The sequence below is a fragment of the Tyto alba genome, unplaced genomic scaffold, assembly GCF_018691265.1.
Source record: "Tyto alba isolate M040663 unplaced genomic scaffold, T.alba_DEE_v4.0 Super-Scaffold_28, whole genome shotgun sequence".
Classification (NCBI taxonomy): domain Eukaryota; kingdom Metazoa; phylum Chordata; class Aves; order Strigiformes; family Tytonidae; genus Tyto; species Tyto alba.
This window is the reverse complement of record NW_024881302.1, coordinates 6,341,927-6,365,569: the sequence shown is the minus strand read 5'-3', so window position 1 is coordinate 6,365,569 and position 23,643 is coordinate 6,341,927. Positions and strand designations below refer to the sequence as shown.

The window sequence follows — 23,643 nt, the reverse complement described above, 5'->3', positions numbered from 1 at the left end:
GGCTGCCCAGACAGTGGCTGCACCAGCTGCTCCCAATAACCAACCCCATCTGTGCCAGGAGAGGTAGAAGGGAGAAGGCACTTTGCAAGGAGCTGTGGGGAGGGAAAGGCCTCTCTGCCCGCAGGGAATTGGGAAAAACCTTGGGGGCTTGTGGGAGGGTGCAAGACAACAGCCTCTGTACAGCATGGCTGCACAGCCCAGGAGGGCTCTGACCTGTGCCCTGAGGATGCAGTGGGGAAGCGGGGAGGAAGGGGCCTCCAGCCAGAGCCCCACTGTGGCTGGGGGTGTGAGGGAAAACCAGCGACTTTCCAGCCCCTAAGGCGGGGAGAGCTCAGGCCCAGGCTGCCACACAGACTCTGGAGATGGTGTCAGTCAGTCAGCAGGAGCGGATGGCTTTTCTTTCTTTAGTTTAGAAACTGTAGCTTTCTTTTCCATCCAGCACCCTGTTTCTTACTTTCCATCCATGCCCAGCCCTGCCCCTGCCCTTAGCTCCCTAGCTACCCACCTCCATCGCAGATTCATGCTCTTCCCCCTTCTCCTTCCCTTCCTCCTATAGCATTACATGGAGAAGATCCATAACTAATGTCTACAAACCCCAAGCTTCTCATGGCTCATCCCAAAAGGGTTTCCCTAGTTCCTTCTCAGGCATCACACACTTCCAGGGCAACTCAGGCTCATGTGGACAACACACAACGATGCCAGGAGACACAAAGCAGGAGTAAAAGTCTCCGGGTTCAGAGATGTGACCTTAGGAGAGGCAGGACCTTTGCAATACCTGCCTTAGCCAAAAGCTCTGCTGCTTTCATGGACCGTATGGCAGTACTTTACAGCTTTTTGCTCATGTTTGGTATTGATATATGCACGCAGATGAAAAGGGTTGATCAGTAGAGGTGCGGGGGCTTGCAAGCAGTTTGAGTGAAGGGAAGCTTCAGGCAACACTGCAAACAAGACAGTGCTCCGACACACACCGTCCCCCAACTGTGCATTAATAAATCATATTTTACAGCTTATAGCACATAAATCCAGGGAGTGTGCACAGAGACCCAGCGAGCGTACACACACTTGTTAACACTCTCACCTCTCCCCTCCAACCAAGTGCAAATTTATTACAGATCTCCCCAGATTTTCTTTAAGGATTTTCCATGAACAGGGCTGGAGCTTTGCAAGAGATAAGCCAAAACCAGATGGGGCTTGTGCCCCCACCACCTGGGGTGGTTGAAACCTGCTGTACCATCGGCGGCAACCAGGGTGTCTGCTGGCACTGCCCCGGTGGGCTGCACCCGTGGCGGAGGGTGAACACGGTGGAAGGGCCCTGCGATGGGCTGCCGAGCCCCATGCAGGATGGGGCATGGAAGGAGCAATCACTGCGAAATTCAGCATCGCAGTTACTCCTTGCAGCTCTGTCATGGCTGAGACAAGCAGCATAATGATGGTGGCAGAGCGGGGAGCTGCCGTGGCGGCAGGGTACAGCCATATGTTTGGGGCTTCATCCTGAATTCGGCGTTGAAGCTAGAAACTGGGGATGCTCAGCTTCTCTTCCCCGTGATCAACCACACGCCCTTGTCGCACAGGTGGCCCAGGTGGCTTTGCAATGGTCACACTTCCACATGAATGCTCCCGGGCGTCCGTCAGTGAGCCTTTGAGCAGCCAAGCTTCCCAAAAGTCCCAGTTTCACGTAGTGCCCAAGCCTGCTCGCTGTGCCACAGCCTGACGCCATGAGCGGGGCAGGGGTGCTGCTGGCCAAAGTGGGACACTTACCCCCAGCAGCTCCAAGCCCTGAGCAGGACCGGGCGCTGCACCTCACTGGCACACCTAGCCAGGCACCCATCTTCACGACACACCTCTCCCAGCTGTGCTGCTGTATTAAACTTAGTTGAAGAAATCAGTCTTGCTGGGAGAACAGGGTGCAGAGCGGTAATTCATCCATCTCTCCTCCCTGCTGAAGGCGTCTCAGAAGACTACTGTGTTTTCTACCCCAACTTATTATCCTTTCACTCTTGGGAGGCAACTTTCCAATGGGCAGAACACGTTTTCCCTTGTCACTCTCCAGCATCGCTTCTCGCCTCACCCGTGTTTTGCTAAGATAGAGGGTTTATTGTAAACTTATTAATTACTTCATTTCTCCTGCGAGGAGCCAGGAGAAAATTTTCAGAGGCAGCCAGGATCCGCTATTGTGTTGGCGGAGGAGCCGAATGCGGCTGACGTCATGATTCATTTTCCCCATGACTGAGGAAGGCGACTCTCAGTGCCACGTCGCGCATATGAATCAGGCAGCGTTCCCCTGGCACAGCATGTCAGGCAATTCATCTTCCACCAGGACTTCTTCAAGCAGAAGAGAAAACGCCAAACTTTTGCTATTGCACTTCCCTGCAAACCCTGCAGAGAGGAGGGTTGGGGAGATGGGGGCTGCAGTCTCCCCAGAGCACATGCTTGTCCCTCCACCTCTGATCAGTTGGGTCTAGAGCAGCTATTTTCCGTGCCTGTAGACACAGGGACAGGTCCCAGAATGACTCCAGCATGCATGGCCAAGCCTGCAGCCACTGTGAAGATCTAAGCTCACTTTCTAGCCTGCTTACTGCTACCTTCTCTCCAAGCTTAGGAAGCATGTTCCTGCTGATATCAAGAGGAAATCAATATACACAGAAGTTCATAACAAACTAATCTGGTTTACAGCATCAGTGAGACTTGCCTGGAAAAACTGAGATAGTGGTGTCCTCCCTTCTCAAAGCAGTACCTGCATCAGACCATTGATGGACAATTCCTTGTCATGTTTAACATGTGGGAGAGCACAGGGGGAGCACAGTGTATATCCCAAATAAAGGACTTATACATCCAGTTTGGGAAGTGACACTTTATTCTTATGATAGAAGAGCTACATCCATTGTAACACAAAATGTCATACTTCAGGGGGTGCTCCATCCTCCACGGAGGAGAGAAGGAGGGAGATGCCCAGCCAGGTGGGCAGGTACCCACAGCCTGGGGGCAGGCAGCAGGCTGAACCCAGCAGCAGTGAGCACACCCCAAAGAGCTCCCTCCCACCTTCCGCAGACCTGAGATAACAGCCCGAGTCTCAGTGAGGAACAAGAAACACATCAGTGACATCTGAGCACACCACACAACAGAGGTGTCAACACAGGCACAGGGTCTTCAAATGGCCATTTATGCTTATGTTTGTCTGCTGAGTGATGGCAGACTCAGGTAACTGGGTATCTTGAAAAATCACCCTGTTGAGTGGTGAGCTGTTTGCAAGAGCAGGAGGTATCCACAAAGAAACTGCTACTCATGACTGACCCTTCCCCTTGGCTCCCATTAGAAGAGGACCACCATGGGGGCAGGAAGCACCAGCCTCCCACAAGGGCCCAGATTTGGGGGATCCTTTTGCGAAAAGCTGCAAACGGTGATGCTGTGGCTCCTCACACCAGCAGTTCCCACCATATTCCCAGAGAGATGCTGAGACAGTCTGGGCAGTGATGAACACATTTCCCAGTTCAAAGACAGGGATTGGGTCTTGGCACAGGATGGAGCTAGACTTGCCCTCCCACAGGAGGGAAATTATGCTTTTCAGAGGAATTGGTGAGGTTTGGGAATCAGCATGAAAGAAGGGGGAAGAAGGAGTTCCCTGCAAAACAGAAGCAACCCAATGCCACAAATTAAGGGTGGGAGGGGAGAATTTGTTCTCTCTACCTCAAGTGTCCTGCCCAGGAGTGCTCCACACCTGGCTGGTGGAGGGACACTAAGCAATAGTCTGGCGGCTGAAGAGGTCGAGGGTGAGGGCGCTGAGGAAGGCTGGGATGCTGTCCTGGCGAAGCAGGTGGAGTTCGATGAGCTCCCGGATGGTTCGCGAGAACTCAGTTTCCAGAAGCTGCATTTTTCCACCGGAGGAGCTGGAGGCCTGAGGGGAAAGAAGAACAAGCCCGTTAATACAGCAGTGAGTTTTAACTCGCATCCCATGACACAGGGGAGAGCTAGCAGCATCACCCTGAATCCTCCTCCGGCATGGATCTCCCTGTAATCGCGGACATGTTACCTGCTGCAGCGCAGGTGTTCAGCACACGGCGTAACTGGGCTGTTACTGGGTTGTGCATTTCCAACGTCCCCATGCAGGACCCCTGCGTGAGCCTCCCACAGTGACAAAGGGGGCGGTGGGGAGACGAGGGGTTTGGCTATCCTGGAAAGAAGTTGCACAGGGGCCAGGCTGTGCCGCCAGTGCAGAACCGGGGCGCCCATGTCGGGGTCACCATCACCACCCAGGTCTCGGGTGGTAGGAGCTAGGCACAAGGGCTTTCTCTGCATGAAAACACTTAGCCCTGAAGTCATTCCACTTCTGTGGGAGGAAGCAGACCTGTTCCTAATTAACATTACTCCTTCCCAATGAGCTGCTGATCCACCCCGCACCACTAAAGTGTTTCTGGATGTTTAAATCAGCCCGGTAGCACATAGCTGAGAGCTCCAGAGGAATTATTCCAGAGATGCTCTCATGAAAATAAGGAAACTTAACACGTGGGAAGACATTACAAATCTCCCGTAACATATAAAACAAGCGAAAAAAGAAAAAAAAAAAACTAAATGGAAGAGAAATAAGGAATGCTTGCAGCCTCTCCTGCCCCTGGAGGCACAAAAGCAGCTTGTTTATTAATAAACAGTAAAAACATCACAGTCAAATGCTATTTTTTTCCCCTGCCATTTTCCTCTTCAAAATGCTCCCATTCCTAATTGCTCTGCAGCTCTGCTTCCCCTTGGAGCTGAGGCAGGGCAGTGCTGGGCAAAGCTGGCATCTCCCGGGTGTGCAGGAGTGGGGCAGACCCCCGCCCCGAGTGCCAAGAGCCAGAGGGGGGGATTGTCATGTGAAGGGAAAAACATGGTTTACCTGCTAGGAGAGAAGGGAAGCCATAATTGCCGAGAGCCCCGCGGAACCTGCTTGTTTCTGATTTCATGTTCTCAGGAGCCTGGACACATTTGATTATGAACTTTTCATGTATGTGTCCCTTTGGATTGCAAAAGGCGCAAAGTACTAAGGATGTCCCCATCACCCCTGAGCCAGGCAGGGAATCTAAACAAGGTTTCTGCATGGAAATTAAATTAGCTTTTGTTTAAATCACCTCCACTTTGGCTTGGTTGTTTTTCAGCAACTCCAAAGGATTTTCAGCGCTTTAATCTGCTGCTTACTGGAGATACCTGACTTGCTTTCTGCACATCCGATGTACCACTGGGTCAGATCAAAGAAGCTAAGAAGGAAGAGGCAGAGATGGCAGATGAAGAAGCCAGTTGGAGGCACAGGGGGGATGTACCTCCACAATCCACATAAAGCCAAAAGCGTAACGCAAGGCTGTAGCATAGCTAGGAGCGAGTACAGGGGCTGAGCGCTCTGAAAGCAGCACAGGTTTTGTTTTGCAAATCCTTCTCAGATTTGGCTGAGGGGAAGCACCGGTTTCGGAGGAAGGTCCGAGTATTATGAATGCATTGCTTGTGCCTCTGAAGTCAGCGCTGAATTGGATTCATCTACAATGAGAATTCAAGCTCTGTATGAAAATACACACTGCCTCCTTCGCAGATTTAAAACACTCTTTGGGCACAGAATTAATTTTCCAAGAATTTACAAGTAAATCCATTAATTGGTTTACTAGTTTAATTAATTAAAGCAAGTTCCTTAAGAAATTTAGCATCCAGTGCCAGACCATTTGCTTGTGTTTTATGATCTTGGAAATGGAGCAACATAAATGTTTTAAATTTCCCTTCTACTTTGAGCTCACTGGCATTGCAGGTGAAGGCTACATTTAAATAATTTCTTTTTTGTGAGATTAACGGTAATTTCGCTCTACTGTTCTTCATAATCGAAGTTTCCTCCTTCAGCAGAGGCAGAAGAATAACGCTCAGAGAAAAGTTATGTGAACCAATACGTGCTACTGAGAAGACTGTTATTTGAGTCCAATGGGATTGTGGTTTCTCCTGGTTTTTGGATGGTCAAGGGAGGCACCATCCTCCCCGCTGTGGCCTCCGTCTCCCCAGGAACTCCAAAAAATCCAAAAAACCTCAAAAGCTTCCAAATCCCAGACATCTCACCCAGGTTTCTTAAGATCTCTTCTGTAACAGGAACAAGGCAAGAAGGCAGCCAGTTGGAAAAAATGCAATTCTTTCTTTGCCAGGCAATGTTTACATGCTAACTTTGAGGGTGGATGCACTTGCAGTGCAGTTCATTCAATCTGACGCTGCTTTTAAAAAAATTTAGAAACTTTTTTTTTTTTTCCTGGGAGTGTTTTAAAATTGCTATCGTTGTAACCTTTCTTATTATTTGTTTTTATTGCTTTTTTTCTTCACCCATCTGTTCATAATGTAGTATAGACTGGAATATATAGATATATTTGTTGCTTTGAGTTCAGCAGCAGGAGTACCTTTGCAGCGTGTGCTTTACAAATAAAATGATTATAGGAAATAATAGCAATATGTTCCCACTAATTCACAGGGTTTCTTTTCAAACGCCAGTCTGCACCCTGCCTGGTGCACCCGGCGAGCCGCGGGCAGAGAGGGAAGCGCCGGAGCGGGAGCGAGCAGAGGAGCACGACAGGGCAGGGGGATGTGCAGGGGTGTGCGGGAGGGCACTGGAGGGGATGCTCTGCTGAATGAATACTGCAGGCTCTGGTTGTTTCACGCCGATTTGGATCAATGCAACGCACACTCATGACTTCAGCTCTAAAAACTGGATTTATGAAAGATAAGAAGATGAAATTTCCAGTGTTTCAAAGCTGTAAGGGCGCTCGAGTCACAGTTCCTAGCTAGGACCCCCTCCACTCATTTTTAATCATTTTTTTAAATTAAAAAAAAGTCTCAACCCTCAAAAAAACCCCTCTGGACACAACCCCTGCTAACAAGAACTTGTGGGTGACAGCATGTACCAACTATCCACACGACACGCCATGTAACGCAACTGTCATTCACTCCGGTGATGCATCCCTGGGAATTTTAAGTTTAGATGATGTCAACAGCCACCCAAGCCCATCTAGGAAGAAAATGCGAAACTGAGGAATCTGAACAAGTGTCACTGATCCACAGGGACAGACCATGACTGGGAATGGGGCAAGAGAGACCAGAGCACATTCAAACCCAGCCCTAACTGCTCTGTGCCCAACACTATTGACACATCTTAGAGCTACATCACTATAGTGTGCTGCTTTTAAAGAGAAGTGTGAAAGAAAAAGCATCAAGATTTAGTCAAACTGAATACACAGGATCACAGGAATAGCTGAGCCTGTGAGTACCCCCATTCGCCCTGTAGTCAATGCACAGAGGAGTCAGTGCAAGAGGAGACTTTGGGGATCACCATCACGCTTCACTCCCCCTTTCCCCACAGCTGAGTGCAGCGCTTCACTAGGGATGCAAATATTCCCCCCACGGCCCCAGTTTCCCCAAGCACAGAGCAACCCAGGATGCTGAAGCTATGTACTATGAGAATACCATCTCACAGGTACTCTTTACCTAGACTTATATTGGTTTCTTCTAATTCATGGAAAAAAATCTGCCTGGCTCACTAAACTACTGAGATTCAGGCCTATGTTATGTTTTATTCAGAACTCAAATACTTGCAAAAGGAATGATTCCAGCTTTCGCTAAGCTCCGTTGCCAGTTCAGTCTGATTTAAGGCCTATCGGGACCTTTTCTAGAAAAGCAATGGAAATCAATCTTTGCCCCATGTTACCGCACACTTGGTTCTGCTGGTGGGGGGATACGACTCCTGTCATAGATTTGAAGGGTGACACCCCGTTTTTCTCCTCACAAGCTGTACTACCCCATAGAGCAATCAGATCAGCGGGCAGATTTCACTATATTGTAAAACACAAGAAGACAGGTCTATTTACCACATGGCGACATAAGCTTGCAGTAGCTGCTCCTGGATCTGCTCAGAGAAAGGAGCTGTTAGTACAATTGTTTTTCCACGAGAATCAAGATCAGCTGCCGCCTGCCAGAAGGCAACATCATAAATCTTTCTCTTAACCCTGGAAATTGGCAAATTATTCAAGGCTTTCTAGTTTAGATATACATATAAAACTCTCTCAAATAACCACCAGCGTGGTAGAAAAGTGAGTTCTCCTCTCCAGCAGGGACCATCTCAACAAGGAGCAGACAACGCAGAAGATGCGGAGAAGCAACAGGCATTCCCAAATGTCCCTGCTGGGGGATGGACCTGCAGCTGGCTAGTCCAGGCTGGTAATGCCACAATGTATGGACCATAAAGGAGGTTCTCTCAACTGTTACCGCTTCAACATAACATACACAGGTCTTCTGACCCACTGATTCTGCTGAGATGGCTCTTTGCCCCCATGCTGCTGTTGCACAGAAACCCTCCCTGAAAGCCAAGTCCCAGCTTTTACTTCTCCACTTGTTCTACCAGCTGAGAGGTAGTTATGTCAGAAGTGTGACAGTGTCTCCTTTGATCATTTACCAGCTAATATATGGTTCAGAAGTGCACTCTGAACTAGATATACCAATTGTTTAGTTTATTGTATGCCCTTCACTTCTTCTTTCTGACATATTTTGGTAGCTGAGAACAATGGATGCACCCACTCTGGCTCCAAAATTGCCATCAGCTATAAACTGGCATGCAGTGTGACTTCAATCATGCAAAAGATGTTTCTTGAAAAATAGTGGTTTTGCAAAAAGACCCAATGTTCTGTAGACCTTCACACTCTGGAATAAGATTGAAAAGAGGGTGGTTGCATGCCCCAAGGAGAAGGCTGACATGGGGATGTGGTATTGTGAGAAAACATGGGGTAGAAATACAGAAAAAGGGAGAAGAAGGCTTCATCATTCAGTAAAACTTGAGATTCCGACATAAAGTGGGCATATTCTACCTCTGATTTCCACACCGAGAAAGCACAACTGCCTATGGGGATGTGATCCATGCAGGACGTGCTCCTGCATCTTCAAACACACCCTCCCAAGTGCTGGAGGTGGAGTTCCTGAATGGGTTTTGGCGAGCTGACAACAGTGATGGTGGAGCTTTGTGCCAGGCGCAGCCGGCAGGAGAGCTGTGTCTCAGCTTGGGAACCCCAGTTCAAACACCTCCACAGCGTGAGGAAGGATGAAGTCTAGGACTTTGGCAGGGCTGCCAGAGTGGCTTTCCACCCCTTGGCACACTCACAAGCCTTTGCTTTGCAGATGCTGCTTGGCCATGCTCTATGGTAGACAGTATTTTTCAAGGATAAGATGTAGTAGGGGTCAAAATGAGCAAGTGAATCATTGCCCAATGACATTTACCCAGTGAATGTATCGTGGAGGCACCATCTCATCTGCTATGCTCCTTCCATAAATCACTGTCCGTGCTGCGTCCCTACGCACAACTGCTCTGAATACACATGGCAAACAGCCCTGTGTGTGCTGACGGAAGGGGCACCGCAGCTTCACAGCTGAGACTCCACACAGAGCCTCTCCCTGCTCCGTTCAGGTCCACAGGCTCCTCTGGCACTATGGGTCACGTTGTGGCCACATTCTCCTCTCCCTGCCCCAGTTCTTACTGCCATTTCCCTTGTCCTTGTGGTGTTCCCCACCCCACCTTGAAGCCTGCTGTGCCGCCTACTCCAATGTGCGTCATGCGCATCTCCCCACCAGATCGATCCCTTTGGAAATTTGCCTTCATCACTTGAATCCCTCAGACCTCCTCTTCACATGGGACAGTCACTCCCTCTTCCCAACGCCTTCTCCCATGAGCAAAAATCCTCAGGGTTGGCTGTGCCACCTGATCGCCTCCCCAAATCTCTGCAGCACCATCGCCGTGTGTGCCACAGAGCCTCTGCCACCAAGTGTCTTGGGCACACTGCGGGTCCTGACGGCCCCTCACCTCCCTCTGACACCTTCCCCGTAGTGCCCGCCGCCTACCTCAGCACCCATTAATAAACATAAACCCTGTCACAGCCCAACAAACCTATTTGAAAATAACTTTTAAGAAGCTGCCGGCTCTGACCTTTAAATGAGAAAATCCTTTTGTTTCTGCCTCTTGCTTTGGATGCTGAGATTTTTCTAAATGTCAGAGGCCACCTTGTCCATGTGCAGATGTTGAAGGGGAAAGCACTGATGCTGAGCAGGCTGGCACCCTCTCCCCGGGTCTGCAAAGCTGATAAATCACCACTTCACGTCACTCCAGACAGGCACACACAAACACGGGGCAACCCACCAAGCACAGAGCCAGCCAGAAAACTGGAGTGCCCAGCAAATACCCAGGGAAAGCACGCGTGTGTGTGTGTGTGTGTGTGCACATGTGGAAACTGCCTGCTGAAGTTATAACAACCCAAACACGAGGTTTTGAGATTTAATTGCTCAAACTTGGCTCTCTCGGGTGATGATATCATTATCAAAATCCCCCAATTGAGTTACGCCTCACCAATCAATCTCTCCTAAGCATCACGCACTGCTCAAATACCAGGTCCCCAGGTAGCCACTAAATCACTTTAATTAGAGGCTGTTCATTTAAAATTATAGAAATATTAAAAAAACAAAACCCCAAATTGTACCACAAGATGTGCTTACGGCTGGAAATATTTATGAGGTTATTTAGCAAACTGTTTACTGGTTTCCTTCTTCTTTTTTCATGGTAATGGGCAGGTTTCAGCTGGCCTGACAGGACGCCTGCCCAAGGTAGTTCTTGCAGGATGTGCAGCTCTTCATCAATCAAGTCACCTGTCTTTCACAAATGACCATTCCTTGTCTGCAGCGAAGTTTTTCCCCTTTTAATATCCTCTTGTTACCCAAAAGAGGAAGAGTACTTCTTTATAATAATTGCTTCTTGCCAAGACCTCTGACCTCTGTGTCGCCAGCTTGCTGCATAAAGTGAATTTATGAGGCAGAGAGGGATGGATGCCTGTAAAGGGCCTTCCAGGAAATGTAATGAAAAAGCTGCTTTTAGCTGCTGAGCAAAGAAAAGCAAGCGCCTGGCAATGCCAAGAAGAAAATTGAAAGCTGGGGTGGGATAAGTGAGAAACAGCCCTGCGTGCACTGAGATTTATAGCAAACATTTCCTTTCTCTTTCTTATTATTCAACATTGAGATGAACCACAACCCCACAATGTCTTTTGTGCAAGAGGTCAGCTCGTATACTTCCATCTTAATCAAAAACATGACCCAGGCACTATGCACAGGAGTGACAGAAGGGGTCCTAGATGCTGCACCAGCTCAGCAGCAAAGAAACACAGAGCAGGGTGTATTCCATAGCAGTGAGTTTCTCCTTACAGCTACATGTCTTGATCTGTGTGAGCTCTCCTGCACCTGATGTAAAAAATGAAATATGTAAAAAAGAGCAGGGATGTGCACTGAAGTGCCTACACCCCTCTTTATGGGGAAAACCAGTTGGTGGTAATCCTGGGGGATGGTGCTCTGCGCAACAGAGGGGAAGTCAGCATCTTCTCTCAAAAGGTTTCTCCCACAGGTTAATGCCCTTTAGACTGTCAAATGTGATGCCATAAAAATAAGATCAAAGACTTTAAAATAAGGGAATCATATTTTTTGATTTATACTATTACTATTTTATATCTGAATATTCCTATAGAGTTTTTCATCCTGGAAGACAGGTCTTTGAACTGCTGTGATTTCACCTATCACTGAGGAGCAACCCCCGGGGTAAAATGTGACAGCTATTATCAGGGTGCATTAATGTTACTCAACAGTTCAGGACAGACAGAGACAAATATATCCAATTTAAATCATAGGTTTGAAAAACTACTGCTCAGTGTGGATTAATACCCATGCATTTTCCAGAAGTGCTTTGAGAGTTTTAAAAGATGAGTACTGAAAGTAAAAATCCCTGTCTCATCTGTAGGATGCATTCAGCCTCCCACCATTACGCTGTAAATTGAACAGCAGTATTGGCAAAGAGGGGAAGATAGTAACATAAATGATTTACCTGCAGCATCCACTTTTGCATCTACACATTCTGATGGGGATCTCCAAAGCATCTACCAAGGAGATTCACCCTGTGGAGATTTGTTGAGGTGATACCTAGAAATGGTTCAACTGAATACAAGAGTGGTAAGAGTAAATCACAGCAGAATATTCACATTACAGAGAAAGGAAAACATGCATGGAATATCCACTCTAAACTAATACTGGCAGTAGGCTGTAAGTCAGAGCTTGAAGTCATAAATTATAACATTTTAATAAGCTTCAGGACTGCTAAACAGTGTTCACCAGCCAAATTTGTTTATAAACATCAACCACGAAAGAGTGTAGATGAGAGCAAGGCACAGGGCTCACAGAATTTTTCCAGCCCCAACCTATAAAATTCCGAACTATGAAATTAAGCCTTCAAATCCAATACCTCAATAAAAGGCTCAGGATCTTTACAAATCAGTGTCTTTCCTTGACATACAGGGAAGCTGTGCTGATCCCCCGTATCTCTGACCTACAATGAAGCCCTTCAGAAAAATCAGCCAAATGCGCGTTATCCCGACTGCTGTCACAACCATGCGCTGCAGAGCTGGACTGCTCCAGCACCCGGGCTGCAGCTTTCCAACCATCTGTGAGGTGACTGTATTGGACTGGTCAAGCTGCAGAGTGAGTAGCTAACAAGCATTAACAACATCTAGCCCATGTGTTCTGTCTAGTAAAATGCCAACCCATCTGTCTGTAACATTAGCGACTCCATAGAAGCCATATGCAGAAGAGACATAAATTAGGGAGAGAAAAATCTCCTGTTACTTTCTCTGAAATGACTCTGCAGTTGTAGCCTGCAATGCTACTGGGTGTTATTTAAGTTCTGTTTTCCCAGCCAAATCACAGCCTCATGTAGCTCTCCAGCCCTGCCATCCAGAGGCAGTTTCTGGTCTGCACCTGGCACAAAGGGAAAAGTAGGTGCAACTCAAACCACATCCCAAACCTCTCTTCCAGGAGAGCCAGAAGCAGACAAGACAACTCAAGGGAGTTAATAGGGACTGGCAAATGAACCCAGTGCACAAGAATCCTTCATTTAGACAGGAAACTCATGTCATTAACTAGCCAAGCTGCTTATCACATTCCTCTCCACCTTCCTTGCTGGGAGGAGAGCTGGAAGCAACAGAGGAGCAGAGAACCAGGAACATGGGCTTTCTGGAACATGAGAAGGAAGCACCTATGGGAGAAATGCAAAAAAAAAACATCTGTGTGGACTTTAATTAAGATGGCCTGGTTCCCAAAGTGGGGAGATACGCCACTTGTGAACTGCAGCTGTGAGCATGAGGTCTATAAGAGAACATGAGCAGCTAAGTTTGCAAAACCTTGCATCGATGAGAGACGGCTGGAACCATGGTGAATTTTGATGGGAACTTTTTGCAAGCCGCCGCGTTGCCTGGGAGATAGGCATCCACTCCCCAGAGCAAATCACCGCTCACCAAGAGGCAGAACCTGCTGGAGCCTTCACTGCTCACTGAGTCACACCAGGCATGCGCCGTTCCTCTGGCTGAGCAGCTTCTGCATCATGCTCCTGCCAGGGACTGCTGCCTTCCCTTCTCTGGATTAGAGCAAATAAGCAGGAAGCCCCGAGACTCACCCCAACTGAAGTGCCTGCAGATGACACAGGGTGTAAATAGGTCAAAGAGACTTCAGGACTCACCAGCTGCCAACTGGAAAATAACCCCTTTGTTTGGGAGCTGGGCAGCTAGTTTTGCAAGAGATGGAGGGTGAGCCATGAGGCTGAGAACAGTTAAATGAGCAGATTACACACGCCTGCGAGGCATGTCTCACTGGAGCGACCGCGACTCTGCAATACAGCAGACACCAGCGTGTGATTAATACATTTATCCTCCTCATCTTTTTGGCATCCTTCTGGAAGTCTTGTCATATGCGGGGCGGATGGAAGGCTAAAGAACTGAGTAAGAAGATCCTGCGACCAGTAATGGCTCAAGAGACCATAAGCGATAAACTTAATGGCAAGCAGACAATTAGACCTTAGATATGTGGCTGAAGGATGGGACAGTATATGGAGCATGGCTGCTCCCGGCTCATTGAGTTTGCAAGGCTTGTGGGGGAAGGAGTAACAGATGGACCTGATGGCAGATTACAGCTGAAATTCTCACCATGTTTATTCATTACCCTCTTCTAGCTCTTGTTTGTCATAGTCTGGCACCCCAGGCTAAAATGCGGGTTTAAGCCTTACATCAAAGAAATTGGTGACACATATCAGCCACCTCTGTGCAGAGCCGGTGCGCTACATCTCAGTCAGTGCTACAGAGACCAAAGCCACTGCTCAACGAGGAACAAGAAGAACTGGTCAATAATTATCTCTTCCTACGGAACCATGTGACTTGCTTATAGTTATGATCTATCAAAGTGGAGTTTAAGTGCTGGCTTTAGAAATTAATGAACATTAGTTGCTGTTGCAACATCAATAACCAAATTTCACAATCGTAGTGTGAGTTAAAGAAGGCTCTTTTATTGCTCTTGCTTTTTTGCTGGCTCGCATTTTCTTCGTTTTTCTTCATTTGAAATCGCTGTCATCAGCATGACTGTCAACAGGACCAAAGTGAGCATGAGTTGTCACTACCCAGAAAGTCATAGAAGGAAAGGAAAGTTGATTTTGAACATGCAAAACATTTTTCTCGTGCCTTAAAGAATGATTTTCAACCCTTAAAAGCTCACAAACCCCCTGTGGGGAAGCACAGTTCTCAGACTGCATCTATAGCCACAATCAAGATTTATACTGGGGAAGAAGATGTCATTATTTTAAAAATTTCACTGTTTCTTTCTCAACTTCAGGACTTTTGAGTGCATGGTGATGCTGGTTACCAGTAGCTGTATTTGTGGAGTTACTCAACCAGACTGGGAGTCCACGGGCAGGAAAACCTGAAAATCAAGACAGTAAGGAAACCAGTCAACCGCTCTCTGCAGATTTGGTATATTCTGCTTTCATGAAATGGGCTTTTAATGGTAAACCCAGTGTGAAACAGAGTCACAGGACTCCTCTCTCCTCAAGCAGATCTGATCTCACTGCAAGAAGGAAGCCCACAGCTGAAGTGTCAGAGGTTGCAGCTAAGGAGTGAATAAATAGGAAGATTTCAGTATTCAGTGAAAAAGGAAAAGAAATTCCACTGTGCCCCTCGAGGAGACACTCAGACCTTTGGGCTACGATGCATTTGCTGAAAGCTTCTGCTGTTGCTGCCTGTGCTGTCATTTGGCACTAAACTCCTGAAGAACATGGCAAGACAGCACTGCTGGTTCTCATGTCTGGATGAACACAGTCCTCTTCCCGTAGGGAAAAGGAGAGGTTTTCTATTTAGTGAATGCACCATGTTCGAGCAACCTCCGAGGAATGTGCCTGGGGCCCTGGCCCTCCCCATCTGACACACATCTGACTGGTTGTCTCTTCCTGCTGCTGCTCTCCCACTGATGTGCTGCCATCCACCAGTCAGCTCCTTTCGCTGGAGGTGCAGGGGGGGAAAAGATTTATGCAGACACCATGTATGCAATTATGAAAACAGAAGGCAAGACACCCGGATATCACACAAATTGATGCATTTTTGCTGGCAGGCTTTTTGCATGATCCAGTAACAGCTGTCATGCTCCAGCCTGTCTCATCTGAGCTCCGCTACCACTTCAGCATCCTTCCACATCCTTTAAGAGCACTTTCTTCCCTTCCCTTGTGCAGCTTGCTCCAGATGACACAGCAAAGCAGGCAGTAGCATGGGATGCAAAGGGGAAATGGCATGATTGGTTTTCATAGCAGCACGGAAATGTAATGTTCACTTCTTTAGGCAAGATGCCGCTAATTAGCAATGACCTCAAGGCAACCAAGCTGCTCAACCAGCAATCTCTCCCACTCTTGAGCTCTTTAGAATTTGCCCTTTTCCTGTGCCAAGTCTTTGGCAATCTTCCCTAAAGCCCAGTAGCCATCTGCAGACATATACATATTCCATCCATTGTCTTCTGGAGAAAGGTAGAGGTGGGGAGTTGCCCAGCAAAGGCCAACTCAGGAAGCTTGGGCTTCACATCTTCTCCAACCACATCACCCACTCTGCCTAACGTTAAGTAAAGGAAAGGACATCCCTACAAGTTTCCCTGCCAAATCAGCTCCTGCAGTGAACTCTGCAGCCTGAGAGCCTGTTACTCCCCACATGCTCCTGGTTTTCATCACTCCATGCTTATGTTTGCTTTTGTAAATAGATTTAACCTTTCTAAAATTAACAGCAGAAGAGAACTTCTTTTGGCAGAAAATCAGCTTTAGAAAGATAGAGGAATATAACATTTTCCAAACATATGAAAACCGCAGACTAAAGATATTTGTTAGTCTCTCCAGTGCATGCTGGTTTTGCTCATTATTCTGAATGCTAATACATTAATAGATCCTCTCCTGATTAATGGCTGTACTAGGCTCTCTTTCTAGGAACACATATGGTTCCTTCTTGCCACAATATTGGAATAGAGAGCCAAAATATTTAAACAGTGACGCTAATAAAAGATTTTATCCCCCCCATCCTGATGTAAATAACTAAGGCTGGAGCCAGTCCTTAGCTCTAAATGCTTCTTATCTTTCAAAAAGTCCTTAATCAAATCTGAACATGCTGGCTGAGGCCCATTTGAAATAATTGGGCTGTCTGTGGTTACGCTGCTGCAGCAATAAAGCCCCCGTCTAACATTCATTCACCCTGCAGGATGCTCAGCTGAAAGGAGCACATACTAGTTGGGCATGTAATGAAGCAGGGCTTTTCAAGCTAGCTGTGTGCGTGTGCATGGGCTGTTTCTACCTGCAGATCTAGGATGCTTCACGCAAGGAGTGGGAACACATTTTTCTTCCCCCACACCCGCAAGGTTAAAGTACTGCCATGTATTAAGATGATTTTCAGGGGACCCCAAATGCTTTTCTCCCAGCTGTCCGCACTCAGCAGCATTCATCCCACCTGCTGAAGGACATGGGAATTACCCAGCACATAGCCCAGAAGGTATGGTGAAAAATTCTGGTAGAAAGTATCAGGCTTGTGTTGAATTGTAGGTCAATTGCCAAGGCAGAATTGTCTAAAAGAGCTGTTCTCTCATTTCTTCCCATGCTATACCATTACTTTTCCTCTTTGCCATAGGTCCTGTATTAATCCTACCTGTCTAATGCCATCAGTTGCTAAGACCAACAGCAGTTTCCACTTTGTGCGGCTTGCCACACAGCTGAGCAGCCGTGGTACTGGCTAGGAGTGACACAAACTGACTGCAAGCAAACCCCTGAAATTTAAAAAAAACTTTTTACATTTCAAGGAGTGAGACCTGCAAGGGAGGGGCTCCAGGTTTGTACTCCAGAAAACATTTATCACTACAGAACTGAAACATGGTGTGAAAATAAAAGCTCTCAAAACCTGCTTTCACACATTCCCCAGCACGCCCAGAGGTGAGCCTGCTATGATACACCTAACAATACTCTTGAGAATTGTTTTCACAAGCAAAAAATACAAATAAAACAACAAAAGAATCAAGAAGTATTTCTTAAAATGCCTTGAATCTAGGCTATTTGTGCTTTAAATATGTTGTAGAAACAGTGTTAATATATATTCAGATGTTACAGAAAGCCACAGGAAAAGACCTCATCAAACAAGGAGTGACACAATATGGAGTATGTCCTGACTAAGGTGTCAGGTTTATTTTAGATCATTGACCTCTGTCCTGTGCAACCAGACTGTATTTTACAATTCAATTTACATTTATTTGTGTATATAATAATGTACATGAGATACTTGCGTTCTTTCTTGCATAAAAAACACACAGAAAGCAGAAGATGCAGACGAGAAAACAAGTAGATGAGTTTCCTTGGAGGTTTCATAGCCAAAGATGTTTAAACAAAGTAATTTAAAACCAGAAAGAATCTTACAAACAAAGTGCTTCTAAGCATCGCATTTCACTTGCTTGTTTTCAACTTCATTTGAAAAAAAGCCTCAGAGGGAACCAAACGACTTTAGCTGCTGCTTCCTCATCCCCGACATCCTCTGGAGAACCTCACCAACCTCCTCCCCTACCACTTACACACCAAACTTTCCAGAATAAATAAGTCTACAGCAATAAGGAGAATTAAAAACATTAGCTAGTCATTGCTCATCACGCCTCTGAAGGATACAGAAGTGCTAGTATTACCTGAGATGAAAAGACAAGAAGAAATGAGCTTCCTACGTCTGCAAGGCAATGCAGAACCATGCAAAGGACTCGGTGCTCGAGTCCCATTTGCCTCCTTTGCTGCAGAAACCAGAACTATCTCAAACCACGGGGCTGGAAGGGAGCGTGTGAGCCGCGGGATTAATAACATTTTGCAATAAATCGATCCTGAGCTCCACGTAAGCGCGTAGATTATACACTCGCCATACAGCCGGCAGGGAGGCAGAGGCACCTGCGGGCACGGGCCCCTGGCGCGGGCTCAGCCTGGCTCGGGAAGGGCACTTCAGCGTGCAGAGGGCTGTTCCAGCCCAACAACCGACCTATTCATCCCGATGACTGCTCCATTCAGGACAAGCTGACACGTCGTTCCCACAACAGGACCCTGCAAATGACTTTATTTAACCAGGAAAACAGATTTGTGTTGTTTCTAAAGGCAAACGAATCTAGCTTTGGCTGCAGAGGGCTGAGCTGTGTTTCTCTCAGTGCCAATAAAAGCATCGGGATTGCGGAGGAGACTTAAGAGACTGTGTTTGCCTTCAGTCTCCCATGGATCATCTCAGAACAGAGAAAGGGCTCACGCAGCACAACAGATCGGGCTGCAACTGTAATGAAGTTCAACACTCTTGAGGCTGTTTATCTCAAGTTATCAGTGAATTATTTTGAATTTAGTTAAAGACTTTCCACAGTTTATTGGTCTGTAGTGAGACTGTGGCATTTTGGGGAGGGGATGGTGAAACATAACATTTCTCAGCCTGGTCAAGGAAGATACTATTCTTTATTATTTTGTCACTTTTCAGCACGTATGTGGCCCCATGTGTGGCTGAGCTCTGCCCAAAGATGTAAATATGAGCGTTTCTGTGCTGGAGGTTCTGCCTGAGTGCTCCGAACAGACAAAAGGTGAATGGGGAAATGGGTGCCCAGAGAAGCAATGCAAAGTGCCCAGGGTCACATAGCAGGTTGGCAGCAGAGCCAGGAGCCACGTACAGCTCCTGCAAGTCCTGCAGAAACACCCAGGCTGCGAGGTCCCTCCGTACCCGCACGGCCGGGGACCGCTGTCGCTAAGGAGCAGAGGCGGCCGTAATGAGATGGATTTATTCGTATGTCGCTATGCAGGGATGCACATTTCTTTACTTTTTAGCACCCGGTTATTTAACCTTAATGCTCCAGTGACATTAGTTTTTGGACGGTATTTTATGTATGTGTCTATGGACAAATTTCCAATATATAAATAGCGTAGATCAGAGGTGACCCTTAAGTTTCTGCAAGTGGAGATTCATATAGCATGAAGACTAGCTAGAAGGCAGAAGTCATTAAGATATGTTCTCATCTAAAGTTTCTTATGAATTATTTGTAAGCTATTTTCTCACTTACTTTGTTATAATACTCCCACACACTCAGTAACCAGTAAAAATAGCTTAACAGTGAATACATGTTTCGGAAGTCTGTTTGCCTATTTTTCTTTTGTGCAGCAGCTGCTGTTGCCATGCTGTCGTTGCTATGTTTTCCTTTTTCTTTCTTTTTCTTAAGAAGGGAAAAAAATAATCTATTCCTTAAACATGCTAGACTAGGTTCATGGAACAAAATACCAGAGGTAAAGCCTGGAGGAATAGAACATAATCTGGCTGGAAGAGCACAGCTTATGGGTAGAAGAAAGTCCTCTTGACATTAATACGTACATTCTTCTCTGAACGAGTTAATGAAACTACAAATACTATTTAGATAGACTACCAAAAAGCTTCAGGTAAAGATCATTTAAAAAGAGTATTAATGCATCTTGGAAACTGGGCAGTGAAAGGTAAAACTCCATGCTGAACTAGAGATTGATAAGGAGGTAGGAGAAAAAAAAAAGATTTAAAAAGAATAGATGTCGCCAAGTCTCATCTGGAAGGTTAGACAATGAAGTTGCTCAGTAAGCTTGTCAAAACAGTCCTTAAAGCTTGACAGCTGAAGTTTGGCTCTGTGGGATGGTCCTGAGAAACGCACACGCTCTTATTCCAAAGTCTACAGGTCCAAGGTGCAAAATTTGATTCTAGGTTGTGGGTCCCAGGTTGCCACCTTCTGCCTCTGATCCCAGTATGAAGAGTGGTGGGAGTTTGCTGAACTGGGGTTAGGGCTCAGCAATTAAGTTCTGGAAAGACATTGCTTTGGGTTGCCCATTCCTCCTTTGCCTCTCAGCTTCAGAGGAACCTGAATGATCCTTCTACCCTCAGTCCCCTGCCAACCTCCAAGAAGGTCTGTGGAGGAGTGTGGCAACATGATGCCAAGAACTGACAATTTCAGCCAAACGATTGATGACTTAGGAGACAGAAAACCTACAAGATGGCAAAATGACTTAGGTGTGTCAGGAGCATGGAGAACCCTGAGGGACCGGCAGGACCTGTGAAATTGGGCAATGCTAAGGCAGAAGAAATTCACCACAGACAAGTGCAGTGTAGTGCATTTTGTTCTGTCAATTTAAAGGATTCTTAACACACTGATGGGTTTGGAAATGATGTAACCTCTCAGAATAAAAAGCCAACTGCCACTGTGGTGAGCTTAAAGACAACTTCTCAGTGTATAGTGTCACTCAAAACACCAAGTAAGATGTCAAAATAAAATGTGTTTAAAAAAAAAAAGGCTAGAAGTAACATGTCATGTTTTTATACAATTTGAGAGCATGTTCTCTTCTCCTGGGCATTGAGTCAGCCTTGGTGAATTCAGTACAACATGAGGGCAAAAGATAAATTAGGTTTCCCTTGTTTGAGGCATGTGCTATGTAACCTGCCTCTTTCCTGTGAAGATCATCTCCATCACTGACTGCATCCCTGGGTCACCGGGAGAGACATTAAAGGCTGGAACAATTTACTGCAGAATTAAGAAGGGCAACAGTAAAATAGAGATGGGCAATGTGGTGAATGCTGAGTAGGATGCTAGTCTCAAAAAAAAGACTTCCAGTATTGCAGATACTATTCAGCTATTACCCTCCTTGACTGAGGTGGCTGAGAGTTACAAAGCAAGCTGGATTGAAGATGCCCCTTTCTCTTTCTGGAGTATGTCTGCATTAGCTGACACTTTTCTACATGGAAAACCATGTTTCCATAGGTAAAAAAACCTCCAAGCCCTTACCTGCATGGGGCACTGGTGTTACTGCCAACTATAAACTTGAAGCACAGCACCATCAAGACGAGTTCTGCCATTCACTGTGTATTAACTACTCCTGACTTTATCCGCACCCCATAAGGCCCAGACTTTGGGGTCTGACAAAGACCATCTTCCTCATGTCACCATCCATGAGGACCACTGGTTCCAGCTGTGCTAAAGAAATCATCCAGAGCTGTGTAGTCCCACAATTAAAATCTGGGAGTCAGGAGCTTCTGACTTTATTCCTCACTTTGGGTCCCAGCATGAACTACACAAGCAGCATCATTTCTCTGCATCTCAATATCCTCATCCTCCACTAGAACTAATGACTCCTCCACCAAGCAAGCATGCTGTGAGAGTCAATTGGTATTTGTAAAGGCCTTTGAGAAATGTAAGGCACAGTTTGTATGTGAAAATTATTGATATGATTCATTACCAGGCATTCATACTCTATTTATACAGCTCCCAGTCTATTACTAAATATTATGTCCATTTGAATATTGAAATCACTGCTGCTGGTAATTTCTACTAATGTTACACTGGTCTTTTGGAGGTGGCTTTTTTGACTTGAATGGGAGAATTGTGGAGGCAGCAAAAAAGGGAACAAATGCCAGAAGAGAAATTAAAAAGAGGACAACAGCTCTGTGCAGGCTTCTTGGAAAACAATAAAAAATCCATTTAACAAATAACTTTCTGTTAACACTTATCTAATTCCTCTTCCCATGCTCTTTCTTCTCAACTGAATTTGTGTGAAAATCTGATCTCCATTAGCGAAGTATTAGCTCTTGTCTGTGAGATGAAAATGAGCAAACATGAGCACATTGTGTCTCCCCAGAGAGACCACTTGCTCCTCACACACTGGCTCGAGCAACTCCTGAGACGTCTCTCCCTGACCAGTTTAATTTTCAGGGAGCAGGGATGCTCCATCCGAACCACTATCCTCGAACCCCTCAATCACCAACTCCAACTTTCTCAGCGCAAGCGCCCTGCCTTTTACTTTGCCATCCTACTGAAAGCAGCACAATCTGGGACTACTCAAAAACCTCCGTTTCTGAGAAGAGAGAGCATATGTCTATACATTATATATTTATTCACACACTGAGGCATGTTCCCACTCCCGAGACACACACGGTATGTTCCGACTTTCTCACTCCAGCATATTTTGCAAATCTGCTCTCCGCCCCCTCTATTCCCTCACTTCACTTTATCAGTATCTTGTTTAAGGGAAATGCTGCTTACTGTAAACTGGAAACATTAACATCAGGTCAACAGACCATTTATTAAGATGCAACTGTGGGAGAGGGAGCGATGGGGCACAGCTATTTTCCTGGCTCAGCTTCTTCTCCTTCCAGTTGGAATATTTATTTCCTTGCTGTGATCTTTCTACTCACTCTTTGCGCTGACAAAACGCTGCCAATATCTGCGGTGCGGGAACTCAAGGACAATCAATATTTCGCTTGAATCAAATACAATGATTTTTTTTTTTTTTGTTTTCAAAGCTCAACATTTTGCAATTAAACCTCTCAAGACATGGGGAAAGTTGAGGTGTGGTTTCTTTTGTGAAAGGCAGGAGGGAGCAGCACAGAAGTAGAAACCAGAGCAAACCAGCAGCGAAGCCAATAGAAATATGCTGCATCATTTCTTCTTTTTAATACATTTTTTACGAGAAGTGAGATCTTTGATTATATTTTTGATTAGGAGAGACAGGCATTGCTCTGCCCAATGCACAGTTAGAGGGAAAGGAGTCTTTCATGTTCATAGATATCAGACATCAAAACAGCCATTCCCAACTCTTAAAAGGATCAGACAAAACTGCAGCTCAAACTGTGCCAGGGACTTTGGTGCAGGCAGGTTCCCAGCGGAACACAGTCTTGGAGCTGTAAGAAATTATGTGGATGCTGACACTCCTGTTGAGTGTGGGGAGAAATACAGGAAATTTATCCCAGGGAAATCCAGGACCACTGTAAGGGCATTTCATAATGAGAAGACTGAGAGCCAGGACAGCCAGGCTGCAAGGGGAGCTGCCAGAAAGGAGCTCCCAGTCATAAGAAAAGAGTAGCTGCTCCATCAGAGGGTCCAGGTAGGACAGCTCAGTGGGGAAAGCAGTCAATACAGCACAAATGATAGCAGGATTTTTACTTATATTACAAAGAGGTCAGAGCTTCACCTCTCTCTCTTTCCTGGAGACTCATGGACTTACTGGACCTCCCAAACATGCTGATGCCCAGTTGCAAGATAAGCACGCTGACAACCAGCTCCACTGTACAATGCAATTGGTCTCCGTCGTTAGAGCTGCAGAGAGTCCCACGTGGCCTCCCTGCTTTAGAGGTCACCTTGATTCGCTGATAACCTACAGTGGTTGAATCGCGCGAACAAGAGATTAGAGTTCTGATCTTGCACTACTCCAGTTGAATACTAACAATGGCAGCACGGTGTCTCGGCTTA

At 46.3% G+C, this 23,643-nt stretch overlaps 1 protein-coding gene across 3 annotated transcripts in view; it reads right to left on the bottom strand.

Annotated features, from left to right (window-relative positions):
* Positions 1 to 2,836: 2,836 nt before the first annotated feature.
* The window catches only part of MAD1L1 (mitotic arrest deficient 1 like 1), a 378,475-nt gene continuing 357,668 nt past the window's right edge, over positions 2,837 to 23,643 (bottom strand). For all 3 annotated transcript variants that reach the window (XM_042798366.1, XM_042798365.1, XM_042798367.1), the window contains one exon: positions 2,837 to 3,892. In XM_042798366.1, the coding sequence (XP_042654300.1) occupies positions 3,734 to 3,892 (159 nt within the window). In that variant the 3' untranslated portion in view covers positions 2,837 to 3,733. The remainder of the gene's footprint in view (positions 3,893 to 23,643) is intronic.